Source organism: Populus alba, chromosome 1 (genome assembly GCF_005239225.2).
Source record: "Populus alba chromosome 1, ASM523922v2, whole genome shotgun sequence".
In the NCBI taxonomy this organism is placed as follows: Eukaryota; Viridiplantae; Streptophyta; class Magnoliopsida; order Malpighiales; family Salicaceae; genus Populus; species Populus alba.
This window is the reverse complement of record NC_133284.1, coordinates 5824173-5840902: the sequence shown is the minus strand read 5'-3', so window position 1 is coordinate 5840902 and position 16730 is coordinate 5824173. Positions and strand designations below refer to the sequence as shown.

Here is a 16730-nt window from a genome sequence, read left to right as displayed (position 1 = left end):
AATGTGCATTCTACCTGAATATTAAATCATTTAAGACTGTACTGCCATGAAAGATCTATGCTAAAGATTGGAAACTCACCCCTTTGCTCAAAATAGAAATATATAAATCGTAGCCATGCGATGCTGCGGACAATGAAGCTCAAAATTTCTATCTTAATACTAAAGATAAAATAACTTGAAGGGATAGCTCAAAGGAGTTTCAAGCATGGAAACATACCACCCAACCAGCTACATGCTGCCCACTCGGTCTCGCCATTTCAGTTGTGATCAATACAGGAAAGAAATAATAGTGAGCTAAAGAAACCAGAGAACTTGATTTAACAAGATTCTTCAGAGTTCTTGGCGGAAACTCAAGAAATGTATCTGTTGTTAAGCAGGGCAATGAACCATTCAATTGTATTTTTCATTGAAATATCAGAACTTGAAAAGATAGGCAAGGAAATACAGAAACATATAGGTCTAACAGTAGCAAAAGTATTTTTCTTTTGATCATGCAGTGGCAAAAATATTTCTGACACAACACTCCCCCAATACTCTATGTGAAACAAACTCAAATGTAATCTTCAAATTTCAACCTGCAAATGACAAATTAGAAGTAGTGGTATTATTTATTGTTACAGCTAAATGAGAAAAGGAGTAAATATGCTATCTTCACTTACAGAACTAAAGACAGAAAAAAAGACAGAAAAGCACCTGTTTTAGCAAAACTTAGATGAGTCTGCTGATGAAGTCTTGCTCTCATTTCTTGTCCTCAGAGGCAGGAGAATATGGAACTATACGCTTTACCATTAATTCTACTGATTTCTAATAGATTTTCATCCATTAGAAACTCCCCTATCTCATATTTCTACTGCCTTGATCCTTGGGAATCATCTTTATCAGGAGGTTGCTCTTGCTGCTGTTCTTGATTCAACGAATTTAAGACACCACGGCCCTGCACCATCTGCTGGCAAAAGGGATTCAAAGCTTGAGGATTGAACATCCCACTTTGCCCATCCTGTGAAAGTCCAAGCTCCAATCCTGGGAATTGCTGGTTAGTGCCACTAAACATGGAGTAAAAACTCATTAATCCCATGTTAATATTTGGCAACTCAGCCCCATGGAACCCATACTTTGGTAAAGTAGTGGAGTTTTCATTTCCAAAATTCGATGTTGACTGACCAGAATTTGGAACAAACCCTGACCCAACCCCGCCAACAGAGGGCCAGACCCCACTTGCCACATTAGATCTTCCTAAATTAGTATTCATCATGGTCCAGTTAGTCCTATCTCTGGACCCAACAACAGCGGGTCCCAACCCTTCCATTTTTGTATGCAATCCTGTTGAAACAGAGTTCCCCTGTTCTGAAACAGAGGCCCCTGCAACTGCAAGAGCTGAAGCAGGAAAAGTCCCAGTACCAGTCGCAGCAATAATCGATGGCTCTGCTTGTTGCAACAACCACTGAATTGTTTCTCCATCAGATTTATTCCCCAGTTCTCTTGTCAGTTGAAAAATCCTCGCCGCACAAAGAGCTGGCATCCTTATCCTCCTTCCTCTACCATCCACTTTCTTGTGCCTGTCCTTGTTGGAGCTTCTCTTTGGTGCTAATTGCTTCTTGTTATGATCTCTGTTTTCAATCATAATTTGGAAATCTTTGACCTCAGCAGGCTGCTTGTTATGGTTGTTGATGTTGTTCTCTGACATGCTTGCTTTTTGTGGAGGATTCAAGAAAGAGGGCACCTGTAGTTGATGATGATTTGGGCCCTTAGGTTCCATGGGAACAGAGGAAACTAGGAGCCTCTTTGATTGAAGAAGGCGACCTCAAAAGGGCATATACTTTCTTGTCCTTTCAATCTCATCTGTCAATAAATTTGTCTCCATCTTCAAAGATTGAAATTTCCAACCTTATCGAATTTTTTTTGTCAAAAAGTTTCGGCTTAAAGTTACTACTGAATGATTAAGGCAACCGCCTTTCTCTGTCATTTGACCGAGCCATATCTTTTATTAGTCGGTAAATTTAATGTTCATCAGCTAAAATATTATGTTCTTAAGGATGAAAGATGTTATATGATCCGAAAGTTATCACTATTTTCCTAATCAATTAACATATCTTAATATATACATATCTATATAAGGTTGTTGTTATGCTTGTCAACTTCAATACGACTACATTTCACTGGTTTTACACAACGCACATGGCAGGCACTAAGTATCTGCTTCTTGTTGCTGGTTAAGATTTAATTAAGCCACTAGAAGTTTTTTTTATGTTTTTGTGTTTAGAATTGTATTTAGGTGTGTTTAACATTAAAAAAATATATTAAATTATTATTTTTTATGCTTTTGAAATGTTAATATAAAAATTAAAATAAAAATCTAAAAAAAATAGTTCGACACATTTAAAAAAAAAAAAAAAACTTTTGATTACTAAAAATAATACTAAACACATGAGAGTTTAAACCCAAAGTTAAGTGACAAGGAGTAAATCCTTGTAAATCCCTTAATTTCGATACGCGTGACTTATTTTTTTACTCACTGAGAAGATTGATTTAGTTTTGGTGAAAAATCTTTCAAAAATAAAATAAAACAGATGTTATAATGAGGATGACTCAAGTTCTTAGAGTGACCACAGTAGCTAGCAATGAGCGCAAAGGGTCAAGTTTTTCCTATAAAATTAACATTTTATCTTAGAAAAAAAGAAAAAAAAGAAAAACTAGTTAGCTTTCAAGAGAGTACGTAAAGGAAGCGTGTCTTTCTCATAGCAGCTACGCTTTCTGTACACCACACAGCGATTTATAGCAATACAAAACGTATTTCAACGAAGTCACATGAAATGAAAAGGCAATGAACTGGAAAAAAAAAAAAAAAAACATGCCAGAAGAACGTCAAAGGGGATGGAAGCGAAGCAGTATGCTTTCTGTGTGTTTTTCAATTTGAGTTTTTTTGTTCATTAATATTGATAGATGATCACTCATCGCAAAATAAAAGCCTTTTTCAGAATACTATGATCTACTTCAGTATATACAAGCTGCTGATCTGAAATATCTTATAAGAAAAAGAATGTCAAAGTATGATTTCACTCGGATTGGCAATTTCACCATGTTATTGTCGTCATGTTCTGCATTCTTGTCGAGGACACAATGTTAGGGTTGGACTTATGACAATCAGAGCGTCAATTGTGCCTCGAATAAGAGAAATTAATCTTCTGCTAGTCAAGTCCACTAGTGGGCTAGCTGTGTGCATGTGTGAAAGCACCGAGTTTTTTCTCTTCTGGTAGGAGAAATAAAGAGTGAAGACAACAGTTCACATGTTCTCTTCTGGACATGAGAGATGGTTTTGTCATGGCCGAGTTTCTATTGGAGGTGATGAGTGGGTACTTGTTGAATCCAGGAGTTGCATACAGTTCAATTCTCTTGATCAAGCAACTGCAGTGGGCCCTTCAATTCTTCAGCTTTTGGAGCCAATCATGAAACATGGGCTCTGCAGAAAGTTCCATCTTCCTGACAAGCCAGCATGATTGCTTATGCAGTGTGTATGCGTGGGATTAGAGACTGTTCCTCTCCGATTTAACGAGCTCGGAGACTCGTCTGCTGCTTAGAAGTTCATACAGGAGGTCTGGAAATAAGAGTTTTGTTTTTAAGTTGATGATTTATGATCTATATTCTCAATAGAAATGTTTTATAAAATCATTTTCTAAAGAAAAGAAGAACAAACAAACAATTTAACTTAATTATCTGATTGATTGAAAAATAATTTTGAAAAAACCATTCGAAAAACTAGGATCGTTCCTTTTCAAAACCATGCTAGAGTCCATTGTGGCCCAATGATATTGACATTCCATAATTAACAATAAAACTCCATTCAATAATGTCATTACAAATGCAATCACTTTGTTGACATTATCAACGCGTGTTCATGTGATGCAGCTAAGTAAGGAGTGCGGAAATATTAATCAAGGATAGATGGAAATTTAATCCAGATGCGGTGGGTATTGTTGTCGCCTGACCTGAATAAACAAGTATTTTTTTTTACTTAATAGATAATAAATAGAGTATAAATATTGTTAAACTTAGCCTAAATTCCACCCGAACTTAATTTGAAATATATATTTGTATAATATTTAGATTTTTTTAATACAATATGATATGTATACATATCTTATTATTAACATAAAACACACACGAGCGCTTAAGCGCGAGCATATATATTAACTATTTTATTTTTTATTGATTAATAAATAATAGTAGATAATAAATACTCATTATATACCTGAAACCAAATAGATATTTTATAAATATCTGGATTTTTTACCTGATTAATAATTGTTAGTATATAAATATCAAGAAACAATTGGCGGGCACCCATGATTATCCCTAATAATAAGGTGTAATTGCTTTGGCCTCACAAAAGATTTTATTTTGCATTCTAAAAACTGAATTTACATTAAAAGTAAATGGTAATTTAAAAAAAGTTAACTGAATTAAATCTCTTAATTTTAAATTACCTATATATATGAAAATCTAATAATGCATAAAAAATAGCTAGTACGTACTAAGGAATGTATTTTGACACAGAAGTTTATATTACCCTAATTATATGGAATGCCATTCTTCTTGTGGGAGGGAGGTATCATTTAACCACAACCAATACCATATCATCTTAAGATATTCATGCAAAAAGCTCCCATGTAATTAAGGAATGGAGAATTACCCATCATTAAGAGAGGGGAATGTGTGTGTGTGTGTTTGTGTCTCTCTCTCTCTCTCTCTCTCTCTATATATATATATATATATATATATATATATATATATATCGTGTCTTTCAATTACCTGCCCACGCTTCGTGAGGGGAATTATTTTACCTTCCTGAAATTGCCTCCGGACGTGATTTTGAAGCTTGAAAGCGAGTGCATATGTCAATCACATCGCAGCTGTAAGATAGACTTCCGCAGGTAGAAGAGCAAGCAGATGATGATTGATGATAATGGGGTAGGCCATGATTAAAGTTTTGGTGCATGCGGTGTTTTTACCATATCTGCTGCCCATATTGGGAACATATAGGACAAGCCTTCAAAAGTTAGCTATCGACATATCACCAAATTCACTTAACTTCAAAGCTTTTATCTCAACTTTAGTAGGTTTCAAGATGTTTCTTTCATAACTCATGAACCAGCTCTAAAATCCCTTTGAACAAAGCTTTATCTTTGTGAATCAGAACGGTGCCATCAATCAAATACCTTTGAGAACCAAGAAAACCAACCAAACCTTGACCATTTGTCCATCGCCTCCTTAGAAAAACTTCTTGCTAATTGATGACACAAGTCATAGCAGATCTCAAACTTGATACTATGGTGGCTGGTCTTTTGTTAGTCAAGTTTCTTGCTTTTACGCTGGTCTACTGAAGTTTGCGGTGATTTGCATATCTCAACTTCCTCCTCAACCAATTCACAAGAAGAAATAAAGTAGCGACCCCCCCGGCCTCCCTTTTATTTTTTTGGTTAGCTTGTTAAAATTCATCGTCTTCATTACCGGTGCTGAACCCTATTTGACTATTTTCGGTCTCCGTGTATCCTAGCTAGGCGAGGGCCTTAAGATCACGTGCAGAACAACATAAATTTTAATTAAATAGTGACAGTCTATCAAGCCTCGTTGTCTTTCCTACCTCCTAGTTACAGAAGCCTTGAATTTAGGATAAGGAAATTAGTTCTAGGGTATGGATCGTTTAACATCTTTTCCCTCCCCATGTCATGTGTGTGGAAAATGTAAAGGCTCTATGAGGACAACCTCAGATTTTTGTTGGCACGTTGAAAAGGGGGCGGTGGAAGAAACTACACTCACCTTTTTTTTATCTCTCTTTTACTTGTCTCCTGAAATGAATTAGACGGCCTCATGAACCAAATTATATATAGCATTAAAGATAGACATGTATGTTACACACACAAACAAAACAAAAAAACGTCTATAAGCACCTCACGTTTAATCCCAAGTGGCTTAGACATTGCAACCACCGTGATGATTCCATATGGGACAATACCCTCGTAACATAATCGATATGATCTACGTTGGATTGGAGGAAGCGAACAAAACAACTTTAAAGTGTGTCCTAATTGCGTACCAAGCATATGTATTCATCCAATTATTTTTCATTCTCCATGTGTCACGAGATGATATCGGTATCGAAAATCGCGCTCTAAAATACCTCTTAAAAATGATAATATTATTGAAAAAAAGAAGTTTTAGGTATAACTATTAAATTATCATTAAATTTAGGAATTGTTATCTAATATTAAGGTCAGTGGCGGAGCCAAAAAAATTTAAATGAGGGGGCAAATTATTAACAAATATTGATACTATTATATATTATATAGACATGAATTTTATATATAGAGAAATCAATTTGAAATACATCCCAGAATACTAACTCGTGTTAAGTAAAATTAATTTAAGAATATTTTTAAAATAAAAACAAATTACATTATAAATTATTCTTTTTTCGAGGGTTTTTATATTTAAAATTGCTTTATAATGAATTTTATTCTTAATTTTATTAAAGATATGTCCTCTCTTCAATATATATTGATTAAACTTTTCATTCATCTATTTCTAAATCTTCCAGGGACTAGTGAAATGTTATTAGCAACAATTTCTGTTACTTGTGTCTTTAATTTTTTTGAGTTGTTCACATACTTTATATTTTTAATCTACTAGTAAGTTGATCACCATCATTTTTCATGTGAAATTCATAACAAAATACATATTAATTTACAAAACTCATTTCAATCATATGCATCTTATATAATATTATCCATATACATATTAATTTAACAAATCATAAATTATCATAAATTTTTTTATCCACGGCCACCCCCGACATAAGCTCTAACATTTTTTAATAACTAATCCAGCGAAGAAACATATTAAGCAACGTTAAATAAAACTAAAATTAGATCCAACCGACCACAAATGAAATAAATAGAAAAACAGAAAGGAAACTCACATAAAATCACACACCCCCAACCATCAATCATAAAAGTATAAAAGATTAACGGACATAACTCAAATTAATAGTTTAGGAACTTTGAAGAGAAATTTTATAGAGGGAGAAACAATAATTTTTTTTTTAAAAAGAAAAGCTTGGATCAATTAATAAAATTAATAAAAAAACATAAAAACTTGTATAAGTTATTATATTAAATTCTAATAGATATATATAAAATAATAATATAAAATAGATATATATATATATATATAATATATATATAATTAAAGGGGGCAATTGCCCCCTTAGAAAACCCATCGTGGCTCCATCACTGATTAAGGTTACTTAGAAATCTATGGTTTGTAGAGTTTGGGTAAAGAGACTAGTTGTATAAAAAAAAAAAGACGTGTCAATCCTTATTGTATCTATCTAAGATAAATTGTATTTTTATTATTCTGATTGTTTTTCTAGGCAAAATTCAGATTATCGCCTTTTTATATTTATTTATGTTCTTTAATATCTAAAGGTATACTCTATAAATGTAGTTTTTGTACTACTTGAATACTAAAGCTTACAACTAAATCCTAACCCTTTAAATATAATAATAATAAAATAATTGGTGAAGAGTTTTTGATATTTTAACCAAAATATTAATAGATAATTATAAAATTAATTATGATATTCATTTTGATTTTAAAACATGGAGAAATATATAATTTTAGATGATAACCATCCAATCATTTTTCATTATCCAAATGAAGATTCTACAAGTAAATGGATGCAAGAGAGGAAGGAAGAGCCCTCACGAATATTTCATAAGTAGAAGTATAGGATAACACTGACAATTATTATAAGAAAAAAAGAGTAGTAAACTTTGAGATTGTTATTTTTTTCATTGCCCTTGCAACGTCAATTCCTAAAAGCTAAAGCACTCTCAATTTTCAGCCAAAACAAATACGCCCTTTCCCTTTGTGGCTGGCAGCGCTAATAAACTTTTCCTTGAGAATTTTTTTGCAAGCAGCGATGCACTTATCAGGGGTACATGCATGGGTTTACAACAACGCCAAATTCTGCTTTAACTGTGCTGCCATGAAAATCAATCCCACAAGAACAAACACCAAAACTGAAGGATTTCCAAATCTCCGTCTCCATTATTATCACTCATTGTGAGAATGCTAAAATTGAAAAAGAAAAAGAAAAAAAGAGACAGCATTCTTCATTCCATTCATATCAACATATGCAGATTATACAAACATAACGGTACGTTTTCCTAGATTGAAAAGGATACATGATCCCAGAAAATAAGTTTTTTCTAAATTGAGAAAAGATAAATGAGTTCCATAGTTGTCTCGAAGAAGTCCTCCCGTTCCAGCAGCACCTTGGGGGGTTCCAACCAGTAAGTGCAGCTTGCTTCGCGACCACTACATTTAAGACAGACTCATTGCTAAAATGGATGCGAGCAGCAGGGTTTTTGATGGCATTTAACGGAGTGGAATGTAAACTGGCATCTCCTCCAAAAACTCCTCTACTTCTCCATTTCCATAAGAACCAAGGCACGACCCCAAACATAATTAGCCATGGAATAGAAGCAGTGGATGAGAGATTACTTATTAGCCATGGGATAAAACCTGTAGAGGACAAAGCTTCTCTGTCACTTGGTTTAATAATAACATTCCATACATTCTGTGGAAGTGGACAGTCCCTCAGAACATGAAGAACAGATTCCATCTCAAACTGGCAACGCTGACAATATATATGGATCCTCAGCATAACGTCTATGCACTCTACTCTCATTTGTCATTAGATGGAGGAGGGTAGCTAGCCATTATCATCAGCACCTGCATCTGCACGGGTAATAAATGAGCGAAGAATTCCCGCTTCCATTTGATTACTAGAAATCCACAAAGTACAGTCCCATAGAACAATCTCTCGAATCCTCTTAAATCACTTGCACTGCAGTTTGATATTACGGTCCAAATCCATCCAAAACCGCATTTCTGGCCCTTTGCCTGTAGACCACAAAACTCCATCAACTACTTGAGGCCAGATTTTACAGATTGTTTTTCATAGTGGAGAGTCTTTGCCTTTAGCCTGTGCTTGAGGGATCCCATATGAAATCCATACAAATTCTCTCAATATCTGAACAGACTGATTTCGGGATAAGGGAAGATTGCATAGGATACAACGATACCGTTGCTCGTTTTTACTCACGCAAGGTTAGTCTCCTTGCTAGTGATAAATTATTAGACCTCCAACCTGTCAGCTTCCGCTACATGTTCTCAATAATAGAGGAATAAGTATGCTCATTAATTCTTCGATGCAAGAGAGGGACTCCCAAATATTTTTCAAGGTCATCCGTTTTAGCAAAACCACTTTTATGACTAATGGCTCGTTCTAACATGGAGGAGACATCCTTGGAGAAATAAATCTTTGTCTTTGCAATACTCACCTTCTGTCCAGAAGAATCACCGATCGAACAACTTAAAACAATGCAACACAAGTTCCATCTGTACTTCACTAGCTTTAGTATATAACATGTCATCTGCGAAGCATAAATGGGAGATGTCGGGACCCATGTTGCTGAATTTTTATCTTGAAATGCAATCCATTGGCATCTAGACTTTTGGAACCAAAAGATCTTCCCCTGGGAAAGAATAGGATTATATCTTCTCTCTGTAAGTTTATGTCTAGCTTATACAGATACTGATTACCTCCATTAGACAAGACTCTTTGTATTCCTCCAAGTTGAGCTAACACCTTTTGTTTACGTACAAAGATGTTACCAGAAACTCTTATGTTCAATCCCTTTCACTTAACTGTCATCATGTTTAGTGAAGATGTCAAACCTCGATCATTTTGCCAATTTTCTCTTAAGAACTCTGCAAAATTTTCTTAAGTGGCCCACGCTGCTTCAAACCGAAAAGGTCCACTGGAAATTTGCATCCTCTTGTTTGTTCTATTCAACTCTACAAGAATTGGGTGGTGGTCTGACTTAACTCGAGGCAGTACTTTAACATAAGCTTCAGAAAACTTCAATCTCCAAGCATGATTACCAAACCCTCTGTCCAGACGTTCATAAACTCTTCTATACACTGTCAAGATCAATTAATCCGCAATTTTGTACCCATTTACCAAAACGAAGACATTTCCTCACATTAGCTGGTGCCCCCCCCTACTTCCTCTGAAATCAAAATAATTTCACTGAGATCCCCTATCATTAACCAGAGGGAAGCTATAGAGTTGGCTAACAACCCAATCTCCTCAAAACACTCCTTCAACTAATCTTTTGGATTCATATAAACAACAGTACATATCCATGATGAACCTCTGCCATCATCCATTAAAGTATGTATAAAATAGCGAAAGACCGTTAGGATACCCCCCCCCCCCCACACACACACACACAAAAGCCATAAACCACCAGACTTTCCCTGAGCTTCCACCCTATCAGCAAAACAATGCCACTTACCCTGGTTTGTTGGTTAAGCTATTACCAAAACATCAATGTTGTATAATCTTTTGTAATCCTGCATAATAGAACAGAACTAAAATTTTTAAACTAAGTTTACTCTGGTTAAATTATTCAAATCATAAAATTTCGATCCCTAATTTTTAAAATAAAATTTTTATAAACCACCTAGCAATTGAGAGATAAAATCTCGGTTGATGCCAATTCTATCCATACAAAAAAAATCAATTTTGATGTTAATATGTTTCATTGGGAGTTTATCCTATCTGTTATTTGCCCATAAGTTTCCTTGAGATGATAGATATGAGTTTGAGAGTTTTTTTATTTTATTTTGAGTTGATTTTGGGTTTTTTGGTGGATTTTTGGGTTGAATGAGTTTATATACTAGCTTACAAAGGTGTTTAAAATGATTTATAGGTGTTAGTCAAAAATAAATTTTCAAGTTAAAAAATCCATCAATCTTAATTTTTCCGACCACCACAGTAATCAAAATCGAGAGAAAAGTGGGTGATGTGTTGCATGTTTTTATTTTTTTTTCAAAAAAAATTATAGGGCGTATGACATGTCTCCCACCCTATTTTCAAAATTAAAAAAATAAGGACCCATGAGTGTGGGCACTTTCAAAAAATAGGTTAGGTGATTGGTTCTAGTTTGCTAAACCCAACAACGCCTAATTTTTTTATTCTAATTTTATTCTTTTACATTGATACTTTTTTAATATGAATTTTTTAAAAAATAATAAATCAATATAACTTCTTTTCTGATTTTTAGAATATTTATTTAACTTAAAAAAAAACCCCTATATGCACTAGCCACCCATGCAAAACACACGCTCTGGATCTTTTGTTTTCTAAAAAGATATGATTTAATTTATTTTATAAATACACTTTTAATTTTATCTTTTTCTAATCTTAGAAGACATTTTTTTTGTGCAAACCTTACTTCAATTTGTTTCTTTAATTTTATTAAATCGCTTTTTTATGCATTTTTTATTGTTGTTTTATAAAATGAAACATTATTTTTAATAAACAATATTATTAAATATAATTAAATTTATAACTGTGTTTTGAAATATAATATTTTTTTTTTCTAATATATGCAACATTACATAATATTTTTTTTACTTTAATTTTATTCAATCAATTTCAAGTATACATCTATTTCTATTATTATTAAATAAAAAATTAATAAAAAAAATCATTAAACATAACCAGATAAATAATCTATATCAAAAATTAAATATCTTAATCAACATTTATTTATTAATTTTTCCAAATTCATCTTTAATTATTGTTGACAATAATTTTTTTTTTCATTTATTGATATAAATGGTTATTGATTTAGCAGTAGCATATAATATTGGGAATTCAATCAATGTGTATTGTTTTTTTTTTTTTTCTTGAAGAACAAACAATACATGGCAACGCAAGAAAAAAAAGTGATGATTCAAATCACAAAAGGAAGGATATTCCTTTTCTTCAATGATAAATTCTGCTTGCTTATACCAGTAACTGGCATGCTCCTTGTATCCCACGAGTTCAATACAAGAGCTCTTTCGTAACCCACGGAGATAAGGAAAATTATTTTCAGCACCCTAACAAATGACAGCAAAATCACAAAGCGATATGCTCTTCTTATCCCGCTACGCTACAAGTGTCAAAACCTCCCCGTGAGTTATTGCTCTATACCAAGGTCGCCCCATCTGACTTTGTATCTTGCTGCAAGATAGTGAGCCCCAACAGGGCCCCGACTACCATAAGGATAATATTCGGGGATGATCTTCTTCTCTTCAAGCTCCTTGAGAACAGGAGTGAAGAGTGCCCAAGCTGCATCCAGTTCATCACTCCTGATAAACAGTCTCCTTTCGCCTTCAATTGCATCCAGCAGAAGCCTCTCGTATGCATCTGGAATCTCTTTTGAATATCTACAATGAGCACACCAAGTTGATTTGCAATCAAGGCAATTGTGTTAAATAGGCCTTGTTGCATATAAATAAGTCTTTTCATGTATATGATTCAAATGGTCTTAAATTTTACCTTGCTGCGTAGTGAAGATGTAGATTGCTCCGGTCCAATCTCATTCCCAATCCAGGAACCTTGTTATTGATCTTCAGATAGATAGCTTCATCTGGTTGCACTCGAATAACAAGCTCGTTTGTAGCCCGATCAAGATCCGTTCCAAAATTCCGGTTGTATAAGTTGCCAGGCACATGCCTGAACTGTACCCTTATCTCGGCACTGACAAAAATAAGTAAATTGCATGTATTATATAACCTATCACCCGGTCCTGAGAGAACAGGTTAGTTGCATGCATCTAACAACCTGTTACATTTTGTTATCAGTGCAGTATGTAATGCTCACCTCTTATTATGTAATGCTTTGCCAGCTTTCATTAGAAAAGGCACTCCATCCCATCTTGCATTGTCTATGAAGAGAGCGGCTGCAGCAAATGTTGGAGTTAAGCTGCCTTTTGGCACAGTGTTGTCATCAGTGTATGCTGGGTAAGTAACCCCTCCTTTTGTGTGACTCTTGTACTGCCCAACAACAACATCGTCCAGTTGTAAAGGCCTCATTGATCGTAAAACTTTGACCTGCAATCAGTAAGCAATAATATATAATTGAGAATAAAGAAAACAAATAACTTTCTAAAATCCCACATTCATGCAAGTAACAATAACCTTTTCGTTTCTGATGTCTTCTGCATCCAAACTGACAGGTGTTTCCATCGCAAAGAGGGCTAGTATTTGAAGCAGATGGTTCTGCATTATGTCTCGTATTATTCCGTAATTGTCAAAGTACCTAATTTAAACCAATTAAAATAATTTAGCCATAAGCTGTTAAATAGAATGTAGAACTGTAAGCTGTATTCTCATCTCAGAATGCAAAGTACCCTCCACGTCCTTCAGTGCCAAAATCTTCAGAGAATATCAACTGTACGTTTCTGATATACTGCCTTGACCACAAGGGTTCAAAAATGAGATTAGAGAAGCGCAGAACAGATAGGTTTTCCACAAGCTCCTTTCCCAGATAGTGGTCTATCCTGAAAATAAAAGGAATATCCATCTGATCAGATCGTGCTCCAATTTCCTCGATAAAAGCTGATTAAGTTTAGAAATCTTCTACCTGAATATTTGATCTTCATCAAGGTATTGCTTGAGAGCTTTTGTCAAAGCAGCCGAGGAATCTGAATCTCGGCCAAAGGGTTTCTCAACAATGACCCTGGTCCAGCCAATACCAGATGAAGCTGACGAGCTTGCACATTTTACCGCATCTATAAATATATTAGGAGGAATTGATAGATAGAAGAGGCGATAGATTAGAAACTCTCGCACCCTGCAACATGCAAATTCATTATCAAACATAATCAGATTATATAAATGCTCAAATAGTAGAACCTTTCATAGAAAATTGTAAGGAACCCCCATTCTAGTTATCTTAATCATATAGAAAAAGCAAGGCATTCTATGATATTCTAACCAACAGATAAAATACTAATCGTATCTCAGTTGCTGCATAGTTCACCAGCAACTGAAAATAGTACAGAACAATGATAATTACAATTTAAAAGTGAAATCATGAAAATGATAATAGAATGGTGCTAAATCCTTGCAATATGAACATGCCACCAATTTGCATGAACAATTGCCACATCCATAGTTATAGTGACTGGTTGTACAAATCATATGACCCATACATTAATGACCAAATACTTCACTCATGCACTGCAATACTGCATGTGATTCCTAAACACATCTCCCCAACAATTATACCTGTAATTACATCGAAAACTCTTTCAATCAGCCTGGAAATGGTAAATGGTAACACCAAAATAGTGATCCAAGAATATGCTAAGTGATACAGCAGTGTGCACTTACCACAAGCTACGATGCACGCAATCCGGGTATTGGCATAAAATATCTTAAGTGTAAAACCTCCCTACCACCCATTCAGCACAGTTTATGCACCTTACTAAGAATGTCTACAGATAACAATAGGGCATAATGTTGAATTAACTCATAGTCAAAAGTGATATTATTATCAACAAAACCCTCACTTTGATCCACAAACCAAAAATGGAAATAAGAATTTTGTTAAATGTTCATTTTACATGCCAAACACCAATAAGTTATCCACTACTAATAGAGATATTCAATTCTGTTACAATGCTAGGCCAGATCACCGTTACCTCATGTTCTTTCAGCTTCTTGTCTAACTCAGCAAAGTTTTGCTGAGAACCGTATTGACCAGAATGGTAGAAACATCTCTTAAGAAATTGGTCCATCTTTTCATCACAGTTCTCCCTGAAAATCCAGAAGCAGCAAATACATATCACGTCCCAACCTCCAAATAAATCACAGGCATTTATAACATGTAAGCTTCGCGTCGTGGCCAAAAAGGAAAGGACTAAAATCACCTCTTATCAATTCTGCAAGTAAGGGTCTTGCTAACCATGTTTCTAAGTTCAGCATCAGTCATCTTGCTCCGAGCATAACCAAAGATAGTAAAATGCTGCAACCAAATAACTTCACAACTTAAAATATGAATATGATCATAAACGGAAGAAGAAGACTTTAAAAACAATCAATCATTGAAATCAAGCTTTCAAGTGTACACGGATAACAGAAAAATCGAACCTCCGGGAGACAACCCTCATAATAAAGAGCAAAAAGTGCAGGAAATATCTTTTTTCTTAGCAAGGTCACCTAGAATGCTCCAACCACAGTGATGCTGACAGTCGACTCATCTTTATTTACATCAAAAGTAGCTGCTTCTTTAATTTCCTTAGTTGATGGAACTGAAGACAACAACCCATCTTTCAATTTCTTAAAAGGAGTCTCATTTTCAACTGGGGTCACTGGAGTGGCCACTGCACCTACAATGAGTTACCATTCAAATAAGAACAAACAAGAGAGCATAGATATTCATTTTTTCAATTAAAAAAAAAAAAAAAAAAACTGACCAAAGTAATAATCTCAAAAAATGTTGTTTTTTAACTTGCGACTGCGAAATATTAAAAAAAGCTGGAAAACTTTTCTCGGGCTTCTATTATTGTTTTTCAGTTTCTAGAAGAAGATATTAAAAAAACAGAACTTATCTACAACTGAAGCTATACAGATCAAAGGGCATCTTGTGGATTTTTCAAAGCAAATTAAAACAGAAGACAAACCATAACATTCGGCAAATCAAAAAGCACAAAAACGGTAGCATGTAGACAGTTTAACCAAACATTTTTGTCAATAACAAATAAACTCAGCTAAACAAGTTCATACAAACAAATGAAAAAAAAAATCATCTATCTCAGAAAAAAGAAATGAGAACAATAAAACTAAAAGGACTAACCATCTTGCATGAGAACCACATTTAAATGAAAATTTCTTCGAGAATGAAAAGAGACCTTAGCAGGTAAAACCCTTTTAGCAATACAAGAAGAGAAGTTTAGTCGTTGATGATTCTGCCCATTAATTGATAGTGAAGAAGAAGATGGTGTTAGAGAATATGAAATGGAACGACATGTCGTCGAATAAAGGGTAGCCATGTTTTTAGAAAGATAACAGTTTCTCAGCTTTCTGTTTTAAAAGAGTCAGTGTGTTTTGGAAGAATCAAAGAGATGGGTTTTGAGGGAGTTGGTGATGGTGATGACTGGGGCCTAAAACAAACTTCGGGAAACGTCGAGGGGTTACAGGGAAAGGGCGTAAGGCCCTTGAGATCTCCGATAAAGGACTGCTCTTTGTGTCTTCGCCAAAACAACACCTGTCTTGTTTCTGTTTCTTTTTTATAGAGAGAGATAAACGGAGAAGAAAGTTAAATTAATTACTTCTTTTAAAACATAGGGATTCTTGTTTTTCTAACAAAAAAAAATTATATTAGATTATAAAATTATAAGTAAATTTTTTTAAATTAATTATATATTTGATAATTTCAATGAAGAAATTAAATGACATTAAAATTTTACTAAAAATATCAACAAATTATAATTAATAAATGATTAATAACATTGATGATAGAGGTAGATAAGAATTTAGTAACTATTTGATTGTTTTCTTGTTCAATAAGTAAAAGTTTCAGGTTAAATGAAAACTCAAATTTAAAAAGAAACACATGATGTGACCTCTAAAACCTAAAGATTGTTCTCATCTTTTTAAATATTTCTTGTATTTAGTTTTAATGTTTATCTACGTGATTAATATAATTTATATCTTTTTTAATAAAATATGTAGTAAATATTAAAGAGTTTATTTTTAATAAATATGAGGAAAATATAAAAAATATAGACACATAAAATTTCATGCTAACTTTTGACATAGGT

General features: G+C 34.0%; 2 protein-coding genes across 2 annotated transcripts; both read right to left on the bottom strand.

Annotated features, from left to right (window-relative positions):
• Nucleotides 1-290: 290 nt before the first annotated feature.
• Nucleotides 291-1854, bottom strand: LOC118043024 (transcription factor TCP20). The gene is made up of 2 exons (XM_035050816.2): nt 694-1854; nt 291-575 (listed from the first exon to the last, which is right to left on the bottom strand). Exon 1 carries the CDS (start codon nt 1754-1756, stop codon nt 848-850), a length of 909 nt encoding a protein of 302 aa, XP_034906707.1. The 5' UTR covers nt 1757-1854; the 3' UTR covers nt 291-575; nt 694-847.
• A 10000-nt stretch (nt 1855-11854) lies between these two features.
• Nucleotides 11855-16111, bottom strand: LOC118043007 (glucose-6-phosphate 1-dehydrogenase, chloroplastic-like). The gene is given in 11 exon segments (XM_035050792.2): nt 11855-12348; nt 12461-12661; nt 12785-13014; nt 13102-13222; nt 13314-13463; nt 13547-13737; nt 13739-13756; nt 14610-14724; nt 14838-14932; nt 15058-15296; nt 15764-16111. Coding segments are annotated over 11 exon segments (1806 nt in total). The 5' UTR covers nt 15960-16111; the 3' UTR covers nt 11855-12098.
• Nucleotides 16112-16730: the final 619 nt, after the last annotated feature.